We start from the raw sequence: 14,681 nt of genomic DNA, 5'->3' as shown, positions 1-14,681 counted from the left end.
CCAATTTGGGGATGATGGGAAGTAAATTACAACACATCAAATTGATAGGATATTATGCAGAGGTTAAAATGAAAATTATGAATACTAAGTAGCCAAATGGAAGTGTTTGTAAAACAAATAATAAATGTAAAAAGCAAAACATCAAACTGCCTCTACCATAATGCATAATAGCTATGCAAAATGTACTATTATGGACAAAGATGGTAAAAGAAAATGAAAAATGATAGGCTGACTTCCAAGGCGGAAGATTTTTCTTTCATCTTGTGGTTTCTGTTACTGTCGGTAACACTTGCGGTATAACTTCAATTAAAAACACACACACACAAAGAAATAGGTGGGCATTTCTTATTCTTATAAACTAGGTCACACAAACCTCTTTTCCTTTTGTCACAGAACAACCAGACTGCTAAATCAAGCAAATGTGGTCGACAGGATGCAGGTGGTCTTCAACCAAATATGAGATAAAGTGTGCTGTGGACGGAATGGGGAATGTGGGCTGGTTGCTATTAGATAGAAATGGATGTTAACAAGTCACTCCCACCCTGGAAGGATGTCCTCAGTGAACTGTCAGTGCTCTGTTCACAGCTCTGTGCCCTTACTATGATAATCAGCCACTTAAAAATTCAGAAGGCACGGTGATCAAATCCAAAGTTGACATGAAGCTGGCAAAGGTAATAAATTCTTTGACAGAATCAGGATAACTAGGTAAGGACCCAAATTTAATAAGACACAGTATGGGTAAATGCAAGGTTTTACTGTTGGGTTCAACCAGCCAGTGTCCAGGATTAGAAAGGTAATGCTGCACAGCAGTGTCTATAAAACCAACTGGAAAGGAGTTTACTTTAAGTTCAACAGAGGTCTTTAGTGCTGTGGTATAAAGAAAGCCAATTTAATACCTAGTTGATGAACTCAAAATTATTCCATCCATCATCAAAGCCCATTTCAAAGTACAATCACTTTCAAAAGATTTACCCTGTTTTGAATTTTGCTGATCCAAATTTCTCATAAAATTTCACTAAAAACCCATATTTATTCACTAAATTCAATTGTATTTTACTAATTGTTTTACATAATTAAGCTTTGTCACCTTAACTTATTTCTCAAAGCAGGAACCATGCTTAACATAGTGCTGGCATATATAGCTCAATAAATTTTTGTTGAATTATGAAATGCTGGTGAAATATAAAAAGAACTCCAAGTATGAAATAAGAATAGGTTTTTAAAAGTAAACAGTAATACTTACTAAGAATGTTTCTGATACATTAAAACACATATGTTTTAACAATATAAGCATTTATCCCTACAAATAAAATAGAAGAACTATAATAATTGTAGATGTGAGTAAAACTAACACTAACAGAAAAAGTTATATTTTGTACGTGAAGTTATTGCCAAAGGTAAAAACAATGGAGAGCAAGAATGAAAGACGTTAACAGGTTATTAGAAATATGAAAAGAGACAATTTACTAGTCACATGATGATCAATTAAAAACACAAACCAATTCTTATGTCCGTTCAAGCTCATAAAAGGCAATTTTCATGGGTAAAAAATGAAAATAAAACCACAGTTAGGAAAGCAGGTTTTACAAGTAAAGGAGGTCATTTTCTTGGGATTATTTCCCCAGACAAAACAATTTTAAGATGATTATTTTTTCTGCAAAATTTCCCATTTTGACCATAAGCAATTCTATACATTTATAAAAGGATTGCTTATTTTAAAAATCTGTGTAGAAAAGAGTTTTAAAAAGAGACTAACTCATCTTACTAAATAAAAAAGACCTGACTTGTCCTTTTATTTGTCTTGTGCCAATTCCTGGAGAATTAAAGGAACCAGCAGCAGTCTGAAGTTTTCCTGGAAGATCTCTGAATATCCAGGGAGAAAGCAAAAAGCCTCAGGAACATAGAGGTCTCCTCATTTCTTTTTCCAGGTGAAGGTGGTGATTTAGAAAGAAAAAGGAAAACACAAGTGAAGAGTTGAGTATCCTGATAGACCTTGGATACTAAAAACTGGTCATCATTACCAAAGAATCCCTCAAAACAAGAGAAAACAGGCTTAGGAGGAGATTCTCTAGTCTAAGCAAGAAGGCCTCAAACCAATTCAGGAATAAAAAAAAATTCCAGATCAAATCTAAACACAGCTTCTTTGTAAGGCAGTGGGTGTGGTAGCCAGTTGATCTCTGAGAAATGTATTAAGAAGGCTGACCAGCGACACTGGTACAGACTGTGTACAGTGGACCCTTGAACAACACAGGTCTGAACGGTGTGGGTCCACTTATAAGTGGATTTTTCTAAGTACATACTATAGTACTACAAAATTCGCAGCTGAATCTACCGATGTGGAGCCATGTATAGGGAGGGCCAACTGTAAAGTAATAAACGGATTTTCAACTGTGTGGTCACTCAGCACCCCTAAGCCCCGTGTTGTTCAAGGGTCAACTGTACTAACCAATCCACATATACAAGGTTGAGATTTGTACCTGGATAAGGCAAGGCAAAGACATATTCTGCTCCTAAGGGAGAAGAGGGCATATAACCCTGAAGGCTAAGATAAGCATCTATTCCTAGAAAGTGCCAGAACTGACTCAGCTGGCCAGGTGACAAGTGCCAGGATGAAGATCAAAGTGCAGGATGACAAGTGATATTCAAGGGACTGCCTAGTCACATGCAGGGTCCTAGTGGTGACTTCCTAACACAGATGGAAAAATGGACACAGAGGACTGACTCAACAAAGGTGATTCAACAGTCTGCTGGGAATTTCCAATAAATGCCAACCTAGCTTCATGTGTTGTGCTGAAAAGCTGTCTTATCAGAAAGGACAAATGCTGCTCTAAATGGATTATGTAAGGAGAGATGGCCATTTGGGGAGGAAATATGTGTTCCTATTATGCTGGGAATAAGGGAGGGAAAGACAGGCATAGATAGATCTGCATGGAACCTAGACTTTGGGAAGGCTCATTTCAAACACATAAAGGAAAAGAAAAACAAAAAAACAAACAGGCTTTAGGATAACAAACCCTAAGATAAAATTCCTTTGGGGAGTAACAAGAGTCTGAAAATATCAATCATGAATGATCCCAATGAGAAAAAAGGAGGAGAGATCCTCCCCACTCAAAATAAATAGCTCCAAAATCTGTTGGGTCATGGAAGGCACTCTGTTGTGCCTTCTGACTCCTATTTTAAGAGGACAGGCACAGCAGATAGAAGAAGAAGAAGATAGCAAACAACTAAGGGAGGATCATAGTTATGTCCTGGATGTTGAAAACTAGAGTAAGGCGAGCCTACCAAGTAACAGAGTTAAAGACAACAAAAAGGGTCACAGCTACAACTTGGAGAGGCCAGTGTAACATTAATACAGGACAGCAAGAAGGCCAGGGTTGGTTCTCAACACCTACGTTACCTCCATTCTCTTCAGTAAGGAGAATGAGGAAGAAACTACAGCAAGTAGAACAAACATGATAGAATGCTGAAGTTCAAGATAGCTGAGCAGTTGATAAGCAAGTACCTGGCCTTCTTAAACGAGTTCAAGTCTCCAAGACCAGAATTCTATCTCATGGCCCTAGAGAAATTTGCCCTTTTGAGAACTTGTGGATAGCAGGGTAGCTGCCAAACTACAGGTAAAAGGCAAATGATAAATGAACTTTTTAAAGGATAAAAGCACTGGTTTCCATAAACTACAGACTAGAAAGCCATACACTAATTTCCTACAGAATTTTAAGAAAACATTATAAAGATTTGTATATATTTATAGAAGCATGAGGTAAACCTTTGGAGATGACACGGACTTTCTAACACAAAATGCTATCAACCTAAGCTTATTTCTTCTTATAAGATGGTTGGTAAGTTGATAATCAGGGGAATGCAATATATACAAAGGACCTCAACTTCATCACAACATTCAATTCACTACTTATTGAGTTTCACTTCTCACCAGACAAGAAAAGGACCCATGAAAAAAATTTTTTTAATGAATCAATGTGTGAAGATTATGGTGTTGAGGGACTTCCCTGGTGGCGCAGCGGTTAAGAATCCGCCTGCCAATGCAGGGGACATGGGTTTGAGCCCTGGTCCAGGAAGATCCCACATGCCACGGAGCAACTAAATAAGCCCATGTGCCACAACTACTGAGCCCACGTGCCACAACTACTGAAGCCCACGTGCCTAGAGCCTGTGCTCTACAACCGCAATGAGAAGCCGGCACACGGCAATGAAGAGTAGCCCCTGCTCGCCGCAACTAGAGAAAGCCCGCGCACAGCAATGAAGACCCAACGCAGCCAAAAATAAATAAATTTAAAAAAAAAAAGATTATGGTGTTGAGACTTCTTTTTCTTGGCATTAAAAAAACCCCAAACTTCCTTCACTATTGTTGTAATGTTTATTATGTATTTTACACACACACACACACACACACACACACACACACACACACAACCTAAGGGAAGAAATTAATTGTATAGACCCAGTTTACTCGTATGTAAATATAGGAGTTCTACATAATTTCAGTCACTAAAATTTAAATCCAGCTTTTGGGGGAACAAAATAGAAAGACAAACTCATTAAAAAAAAAATGAGTTTGATCCTAACTTCTCACAAGTGAATGACAAGATGCAACTGCTGAACTGCATTAAAAGAAGAACGCTGTACCGCATGTGGGAGGTTGCAGTGTGTCTGTGTCTGTACGGGTGAGATGGTATCTGGGGTGCTGTTTATGGCTGCTTTATTTAAGAGGGAGGCTGACCGAAGGAAGTATGTCCAAAGGACAGCAACTGGAACAATGGAAGGATTAAAAAAAATCATATCCTGAAAACCAGGTGAAGGATGTGGAGCGTTTTCCCCTAGATATAAAACTAGAAAACGAATGCTCCCCTCAAATATATGAAGTGCTACTGCATGTAAGAGGGATGAATGGTGGTATGAATGGTGAGAAACCAGCAGGAGACAAGACTTTTTTGCTCAATATGAGAAATACAGTTTAATCCCGGAACTGGCTGTGAGCTGCCCATCAACAGAAGTATTCAAGCAGAGGTGGTATAAGCATCTGTCAGCATAGGAGAGACTGGAGAAGACCTCTGAGGTCTTTTTTTGAAGGAATTAAGACTGCTTGATTCTAATTCTACCTCTGCCTTCTCAAATTAAGAAGGTTCTCAATGGAAATGTGAAGAACACCTGGGAATGGTCTAGATCGGTGTTCCTCGAACTAAGCTACGGATTCCGTGAGATGTTAATAGGATGCTATATTCAAGTAAGGTTGAGAAACACCACATATTCCAGGCCGTATCTGCAAATCTGACTCACAGCACATACTGGCTTTAAGCCATCCCAGAGTAACCAAATCTATGTACCTGTGTTTAACTCAACTGTGTTTGAAATGCTGCTCTGGGTGCTCAGTTCCTCTCACAGGAACCTTACTGTGATGCAAGGCTAAATTTCTTTTTGGGGAAGAAAACCCCCAACAATTTAGATTTATGCTTTTAGGAATTAATCGGCAAAAGAACCTTACCAAAAAGAATGTAAAGGAACCACGTATTGACTCAAAGGACCTCAGAGCTCGAGAAAACACAACAATTTGGTCCACTCGCTCATCCAGTGCTCAATTCCCCCTTCTACCCTCCTCACCGCTGAAGCAGTTCCATGATCTCAAGAGGGTAAAGAGAATACCGTGTGCCAGGCATGGTTCTAGGTCCCATATTTGTGTTCTCATGCTACTCTTCACAACCTCCAATGAATTATTACCTTCTGTTTCAGAGGTGAAGAAAATAAGTCTCACTGAAGTAAAATCTGTCAAAAGTCAAAATAGCTACCAAGTGCCAGGGTTCAATGTCTCCTGAGATCTTAAAGGTTCTTCTCCCAAAGAGAGAAAAATCAGCAGTAGGATCTGATATAATAGTTAGCAGTCCCTTTCCGACGGTGACGACCTCCCCACGAGAACATGCCTCTCGCAAAGGATCTCCTTCATCCCTCTCCAGAAGAGGAGAAGAGGAAACACAAGAAGAAGCGCCTGGTGCAGAGCCCCAATTCCTATTTCATGGATGTGAAATGCCCAGGATGCTATAAAATCACCACCGTCTTTAGCCATGCACAAACAGTAGTTTTGTGTGTTGGCTGCTCTACCGTCCTCTGCCAGCCTACAGGAGGAAAAGCAAGGCTTACAGAAGGGTGCTCTTTCAGACGGAAGCAGCACTAAAAGCCCCTGGAATCAAGATGAATGGGAAACCATCCCAATAAACACATTTTGGATTAAAAAAAAAAAAAAAAAGTTAGCAGTGGATAAAGTCCCAAATAATTTTCTTATTCAGAAGACACCCAGAATTCACAGAAGTGCTTTGTGTTAGGAGTACGAGAATGTCACCTTATTCTCTGATCATTGTCACAACTTTGGTTACCCAGACTGATATGGTTATTCCCTTGTGAAAAACTACTGCACGGGTTTGGATGGTAAAATATATGAGAAGCTTAAACCTCATTTACCAGACCTTCTGTTGCAGAAAAGTCTTTCTATTTTAAAAAAACAAAATATCCTAAGTTGGCAAAACTTCCACTCCCTTGCCCCCAAGATTTTAATATTTAAGGCCTCTGGCTTTCTAAGATCTTAGTTCCTGAAAATCAGATGATAATGTAGCTTCTGCAAAAAAAAAAAAATATTAAATGAGTTTAAGCTTTCTGATCTGGGAGACTTCCACTGTTATTCATGGTATTTCTCAGTCTTTACCTTTCTTGCCTTACCGAGAACATCACTGGTGGCCATGATGTCACACGTGTACATTGCTGCCATCAGACGCTGAGGTTTCACTTGCAGTGCATAGCGACAGGCTTCCTTCATGGTGGCAATGAGCTGTCCTGAGAAGGGTCCATAGCAGTCGGTGAGTGAAGACTCTCCTTTCTGGGAAGCCCTCTTCTCAAAGGGCTCAGAGCAGCCACCTTGTAGGTCTTGGTGTTCATCTCTACCAGAACAGGTTTCACCTTCCCCCTGTCCCTCTTTTACCAGATCACTTTGTTCTTGATTCTGTTTATCACTTACTGTTTGGTCTTCAAATTTACTTAGGTCCCATTTTTCCAGAACAAAACAGACACCCATGAGAGGCTCCTCACACATGGGGCCAGAGAGGGTTGCTAGCTGGAAGCCACTCACGATGCTATTGCCCAAATCTCGATATCTACTGGCTTCTTTTGAAGCTTTGCCATCTGGGCCTGTCCACACTGAATTCTGAAAATCTTTACTTTTATTTACTAATATGTTGGGCCCACATTTTCTTGGGCCAAATGACCAGATTTGGTCAACAGTGTTCCTCCATTTTCTCCCTGTTAGATGTTGCTCTAGTTTTCCTTTGAATTCCCAAATTTTCTCTTGGGTCTTCTGGTGAATCATCTGAGTGTTTTTACCCTCATTCAAAGAGGATATCAATTGCTCCATAGAACGAATCAAATCACTATTTTCTTCCAGAATCTGAGTGACTTCTTCTGGAAGGGGCATGGCTCGAACACTGAGTGTGGCAAGTTTATTGGGGGTTGTCATGGTGATTAGCCCACCAGAGTAAACTTGGATTCCTTCAGGGATTCTGTTTTGATCTTCTTTTGTTTGGTGTATGACTGCAACTTTTTGTTGTTTGCCTATTTCTTCATTGACCATGTCAACTTTGGGGGGTTTTGTGATTGTTTCTCTGAATGGAATAATGGGTTCAGATACACTGATTTGAATCTTTGCAAACCTACAGAGTCAAGAGAAATAACACAAGGTTATAAACAAAATGGCATCAAAATGCCCATGTAGAAATATTACATAATGAATATTCTGCAAAAACATAGAAATATAAAAATTATTTTACTAGGAAATATTGGTAATTTACATTATATCAGAATTCAAAAACCACTTTCATTTCAGATTCAAAAGACCACCTCTAATGGGAACAGACCTTCAGGGAGTTCTTTGCATATACTAGAATCTCACTGCTTTGTTCATTCTCAAAATAAATAAACCAGGTATTTAGATAAGAATGTTCTGAGTGGAGAATAAATGTTTTAATAAGATTTTACATGAATTCTTTAAAATAATATCTGCCACTTTAAGAATCTGGAGAAGAACAGCTCAATGATTGTAACTCTAAAGAGACAAAAAAAAAAAAAATCACAGAACTTCAGGATATCCAGTCAAATCCTGACAGTGGATTTGGCTTTGATGTGGCTCATGGTGAGGCTGGCAAGACCTAGGAGTTTGTCTAGAGTAGCACTCTCCAAAAGATCTTTCTGAAATAATGGAAATGTTCTATATCTGTACTATGATTACAGAGATATGTGGCTAGTACAACTGGGGAAACAAAGTTTTTATTTCATTTCATTTTTTTTTTTTTTTTGCGGTACACAGGCCTCTCACCACCGTGGCCTCTCCCGTTGTGAAGCACAGGCTCTGTACATGCAGGCTCAGTGGCCATGGCCCACGGGCCCAGCTGCTCCGCGGCATGTGGGATCCTCCCGGACCGGGGCACGAACCCGTGTCCCCTGCATCAGCAGGCAGACTCTCAACCACTGTGCCATCAGGGAAGCCCCCATTTAATTTTAATTACATTTAAATAGCCACACGTAGCTACTGAACATTTGAAATGCGGCTAATATGACTGAGGGACTGAATTTTTAATCTTATTTAATCTTAATTTAATTTAAAATAGCCATATGTGGTTAGTGGCTACTCTACTAGACCGCATAGGTCTTGAACCTCATAGGTCTTGAACCTCAGTCTGGCACCAAGTCAGAAAGCCCCCTTTCTCACAATGTGTCAAGCTTATTAGTTTCATGCTGCACTTTCTTCCAGATGAGTTACAAGTTCACAGAGGGCAGATTCTGGAAACTGGTATGGTCTGATTCTGATGACAATGAAACCATGCAATCTTTCTTTTTCTCTTATTTTCTGTTTACCTCATTCCCAGGTAATACTAAAGGTTTGGTCTGGTCTACTATTGGCAAGGTGGATGGACATATGTATAAATGTACATATATATGTATGCACACATACATAAATGAGTGTGTATGTATACATATATAAGAAATTTTTGGATTTTGGAACAATGCTTTTTCCCTGGGAAATGTTATTCAGTAAGGAAATTAAATACTAAAAGTAAAAGGTTTTGAAATGCTTACTTTTGATTCTAGACTTGTTTTTGCTTTCTATATTTTGTGAGTTTAGGGCAGGAATTTGGTTTATCTGATTTCATACTTTGTGATAAAATTGAAAACTCAATGAATGGACGGTTTTCTAAAAATGTTACCAAAACTGATTTGAGAATACAGAACCTGAATAGATCATAATGTATGGAAGAAAATTAAAATTTTCTAAAAATAAAAGTCACTTCCAAGAAAGGTTTTGGTTTTGCCAGTGAGTTTGTTTACTTTCAAGGATTAGTTTATTCCAATGCTATATACATTGTTGCAGAATACACAAGATGGATGTCTACCTGACACTGTATTCATTTAAAATTACTCTGATACTTGAACCTGACAAAGACAGCAGACATACACAAAACTGTAGCTCAGTCTTACCCAAGAACTGAGATATAAAATCTAAGATAAAATAACAATGACAAAAATGGATATATATGTGTGTGTTTTGGGTTTTTTTTACTAATCACTTATTATGTATGAGGCACTGTGTTAAGTGGTTTACATGTGATTTCTTTAGTAGGTATATTATTATCCTCATTTTGTAGAGGAGAAAATCAAATAAGAAAGGTCAAATAACTTCTCCAAAGTCACAGAGCTAGTAAGCTGGGTTTCAAATCGAGGTCTGACCTCAGAATCCACCCTCTTAGCCATTATGCTATAATGAAAAATCCAATTAAACAGCATATTAAAGGAATAATTCACTGCAACACTAAGTAGTTTTTATTGTAGGTTCTAAAACTTGATTTGTATTAAGACATCTGTTAAAATATCACATTGAAAGTGTCTAATAGGGCTTCCTGGTGGTGCAGTGGTTGAGAGTCCGCCTGCCGATGCAGGGGACGTGGGTTCATGCCCCAGTCCGGGAGGATCCCACATGCCGCGGAGCGGTTGGGCCCGTGAGCCATGGCCTCTGAGCCTGCGCGTCCGGAGCCTGTGCTCCGCGGCGGGAGAGGCCACAACAGTGAGAGGCCCGCGTACCGAAAGAAAAAAAAAAAGTGTCTAATAAAGTAATCTATGTAACTATCTTTAAAAATGCTAAATTGGCATTCAATAAAATTTAATACCCAATCCTGGTTTTTATAAAAGAAAAGCACTTAGAAATCTTAGAAACAGGAAAATATTTTTTTAGTTATCTTTATTTAGAGAAAGTATGTCCAACATACTTAGAACATTCAAGAAAACCAACTGCACAGCTTTGAAACTATGAGAGTTGAGTACTATGACACTGTCTTATTTTCCTCCTACTTACCATAAGGTCCTATTTACCATAGGGTCAAAAGGGCTACTAAAAGTCATATTAGTCCTTCCAGTTTCTAAGGTTCCCAAGAATTCTTCCATAGTCGTCACTTATAAGATTAATTAAAATCACTCCACACCATGGAAGGGGACTTGTGCATTTGGTTTTCACACCTACAAAGTGCCTCAGGGCTAAAGTTTCTTTAAATCTTGGCAGTGCAGAGCCTGTGATTACTTCAAAAGAAGTGCAGTGGACTCCGACTACATCAGCAATTTCCTGTGGCTTCCTGCCATATCTGATCATGACTACCTTGAGAGGTGTAGGATAAGAGCTCTGACAGTTTCTCTGGCCTAGAGATCACAGGAGCCTCCTTGTCTCCCACACATGTACATAACGCATTCCTGCACGTGTATCAAAGTCAAAAAAGCTTATATATTAGAAGGCATAGGCTCTGTCCTATGAGAGGTAAAAAAAACCCTCTAGCATTATATATATGTTCTTTTTCTAAGTATATAATTGTAAAATTTAACAGTCATATAGAACAGTACACAAAACAAAACTCTACTGGATCTATGACTTATCACAACATGAACACCATGTAAATAAACCACTACTCAAGTTAAGAAACAGAACATTACTAGCCCTCAGAAGGCCCCGTTATGCATTCTCCCAACCCCATGAAGGTAACTGCTATCTTGATTTTCATTGTAATCCATTTTAAATTATTTTTTTATCACCTAAACATAAAACCCCCATACTGTACATCGTTCAGTTTGGCCTGCTTTTTGGACTTTATATGAATAGAATCAAACATGTTTTTCTTCAATTGTCTTCTTTTGCTCAATATTATGTTGTGAAATTCATCCATGTTTGCGTAGTTAGCTTGTTCACTGAGATTATTCTATAAAATTCCATGGTATGGATTTACTGTAATTCATTTGTTTATGCATTTTATTTTGAGGTTTTTCCAGTTTTTGGCTATTAAAATTTTTGTTGCTATGAATATTATTGATGCACATTTGTCCAGCTTTGTGTTAAGTATATATAGAATAGAAATGGGAATAGATTTGCCAAGCCGTAGGAAATAACTATCTCCTACCTTAGTAGATAATGCCCAAACTACATACCAAAGTAGTTGCACCAACTCCCACTCCCACTAGTTGTGTAGGTGAAGTCCTACATCTTTGCCACCATTTGACGCTGTCACTTTAAAAAATTTCAACCACAAATAAGTAATTCAACTAAAATCAGTTTTAGATTTAAAGGGGGAATTTTACTTGAAATATAATTCTAAGTACCATAAAGCATTATTTTTTAAAGAGGAGTTAATGGCCTGAGAAATGTAAGGTTATTTAACATTGGGTTTTAATTTGGTAGCAAAGAGTGTGAAAAGAGAGAAAATAAGTTAATTCAAAAACTCCAAAAAATAACTTAACATTTCAATACTATTAAGAAAAAAACCAGTGGGAGGGAGGGAGATGCATGAGGGAAGGGATGTGGGAACAGATGTATATGTATGACTGATTCACTCTGTTATAAAGCAGAAACTAATAAAAAAAAAAAAAAAAAAGAAAAAACCCTCTGAGAATTAAGTTACTATTTTAAAATACATTATGCCTTATGATTTATCCAATTAGGATTATTCTCTAATCAATATTATAATTATACCTTCAGAAATTCTAAGAAAATGGTGACAACATGAAAGAGATGGAAAAACCTACCTTCCAATTTTGTACTAATTATGGCTATAAAAACATTTAAAGAAACCCAAATGGACGGTGCTGCAGGAGCAGCTCCTCTTACTCTACTGTATTAGTAGTAGTAGTAGTAGAGTAGTACTGCACTACAACAACAACTATTACTACTACTACTACTACTACCGCCACCGCCAATTTTACTAGGTTGTTTTAAGGATTAAATGAGACACACAGAGTTCAACACAGGGACTAACATGTAGTATTTAGTATGTAATCATGTTGATTATTTATAATTATTACTTTAGCTATAATTATTATTATGGTTATTAAAGTCCCAGAAAATTGAAAAATAAAAGGAAGGAAGGCCATTACAGGGTGATTCATCAAAGAAAAACAAATGGCCAATAAACATATTAAAACATGTTTCAGGGACTTCCCTGATGGTGCAGTGGTTAAGAATCCGCCTGCCAATGCAGGGGACACGGGTTTGAGCCCTGGTCCGGGAAGATACCACATGCCGCGGAGCAACTAAGCCCGTGCGCCCCAACTACTGAGCCTGTGCTCTAGAGCCCGTGAGCCACAACTAATGAGCCTGTGTGCCGCAACTACTGAAGTCCACGCACCTAGAGCCCGTGCTCCACAAGAAGAGAAGCCACCGCAATGAGAAGCCTGTGCACCGCAACGAAGAGTAGCCCCCGCTCGCCGCAACTAGAGAAAGCCTGCGCGCGGCAACAAAGACCCAACACAGCCAAAAATAAATTAATTAATTAAAAAAAAGTTTCAGTATCATTACTAAGTACAGAAAGTGTATATTAACAATGAACACCTTTTATTCGTCTTCAGGTTGGTGAAATTTTTAAAAATTATGATATACAGGGCTGGCAAAAGTTTGGGAAAAGAGACTTTCAAATACATCTTGTTAGTTTCAGTGTAAACTGGAACAGCCTTTCTTAGGGATAATATGGATCATAAGCTTAAAAAATATGCCAGCAATATAATATGCCACCTTTTGAATCAGCAATTATACTTCCAGAAGTTTATCTTAACCAAATAATCAGAGCTATGTATAGATATCTGTAGGTATTTGAATACACATAGAACAGACTAGGGATTTATGGACCCAAATGTAATGGTCATAGTTATCTCTGTATGGTAACTGAATGACTCTTTTTATTCTTCTGTATTTCCCTAATTGCTACAATAAACATATATTACCTTTGGAATAAAGAGGAAAAACGTAATATACAAAAAGTTATTTGGGATGCCTATTTTATGACACTTATGTATCACCATGATAGAGAAATATAAAGATTTACCAAAGGTTTACACTGTAGAGACCACATCAATAAGGAAAGGAAGTCTATCCTAATTGCAGCCTATGTTTACAAAATACGATTTTGTTTTGTTGCCCTGATATGCTGTGTGTGTATATGCTTAAAGTAAAATACATATATATGAAAATACTTTATGACCCAAACTAAAAATGCAAAATCATCCAAGTATAGCAGTGAATACTATTTGTCAGTTATTAAAAATTAAATCTATGATCCAGTAACACAACAACAGTTCATGTTTAAGTTGAGGGCACTTAATTTTTCTCCAAAGACAAACCACAGTGTAAGTTCAATGGGTTTAGGAAACGCTAAAGCATCCCACCGATTTGGGGGCTATCATTTCTTCATCTCTGTTATCACCTAACCTTTCTTTTAAGTCATCCAGGCATCGCTGAAGGTGGACTTCCCCCGCTGTGACTAAAACGTGCTCTCCCGTTTCCTGAATTAAAATCTGGACACAGGGATCAGCTTGGTTTAACAGTTTCATTCCTCTGACGAGCTGAGGCATTTCATCTAGGTTAACAAAATGAAATACTGATTAAATACAAGATAAGGACTAATATAATCTAAAGATAACATCTGTGAGAAAACTGAAGGGAAAAGTATAATGAAATAAACTCTTAAAATAATGGTTTATTGTGCTTCCAAATAATACAGCAATGTGAAGAAAACCACCCTCTAGTTATTTACCTGTACAGATAGCTCACATGAGACACGTGTCACAAACATATCAGAGACTCCCAAATCTGATCTATGCCACTTCTTCAAACACTCAGCAAATATAAACTACCATCGTTATACTTGTAAATCCACCTAAATGTATTACACATGTATATATACCTAGAAATGTAACAGAACTCTTCCCAAACAGTACCTATAAAACTATAAAAGCAACAAATAAGCAAAGGAAGCATTCAATATGATACTCAATTCAAGAAACTGTACCAGAAGCTCGTATTTGAAATAATTATTGGGCTTCCCTGGTGGTGCAGTGGTTGAGAGTCCGCCTGCCAACCCAGGGGACACGGGTTCGTGCCCCGGTCTGGGAAGATCCCACATGTCGCGGAGCGGCTGGGCCCGTGAGCCATGGCCGCTGAGCCTGCGCGTCCGGAGCCTGTGCTCCGCAACGGGAGAGGCCACAACAGTGAGAGGCCCGCGTACCTCAAAAAAAAAAAAATTATTATTATTTATGAAACTGCTTGACACAACTGTGGATTTTAGAATAAAGCTGCCCTTTGGGTGAGAGGTGGGATACACTAAGCAGCC

The 14,681-nt window shown here is 38.3% G+C and overlaps 2 protein-coding genes across 7 annotated transcripts in view; one reads left to right on the top strand and one right to left on the bottom strand.

Annotated features, from left to right (window-relative positions):
- EFL1 (elongation factor like GTPase 1) overlaps nucleotides 1–14,681 on the bottom strand; it is a 135,246-nt gene that overhangs the window by 14,289 nt on the left and 106,276 nt on the right. For all 6 annotated transcript variants that reach the window (XM_060097486.1, XM_060097484.1, XM_060097483.1 and 3 more), the window contains 2 exons: nucleotides 13,781–13,928; nucleotides 6,721–7,703 (listed from right to left, as the gene is read on the bottom strand). In XM_060097486.1, the coding sequence (XP_059953469.1) occupies nucleotides 6,721–7,703; nucleotides 13,781–13,928 (1,131 nt within the window). The remainder of the gene's footprint in view (nucleotides 1–6,720; nucleotides 7,704–13,780; nucleotides 13,929–14,681) is intronic.
- On the top strand, nucleotides 5,900–6,239 carry LOC132487618 (small ribosomal subunit protein eS27). Its single transcript, XM_060095354.1, has one exon. It carries the CDS (start codon nucleotides 5,927–5,929, stop codon nucleotides 6,179–6,181), a length of 255 nt encoding a protein of 84 aa, XP_059951337.1. The 5' UTR covers nucleotides 5,900–5,926; the 3' UTR covers nucleotides 6,182–6,239.

This window comes from Mesoplodon densirostris, chromosome 4, assembly GCF_025265405.1.
Source record: "Mesoplodon densirostris isolate mMesDen1 chromosome 4, mMesDen1 primary haplotype, whole genome shotgun sequence".
In the NCBI taxonomy this organism is placed as follows: Eukaryota; Metazoa; Chordata; class Mammalia; order Artiodactyla; family Ziphiidae; genus Mesoplodon; species Mesoplodon densirostris.
Note: the sequence above shows the minus strand (reverse complement) of the source record. Positions and strands in the feature narration are given on the sequence as shown.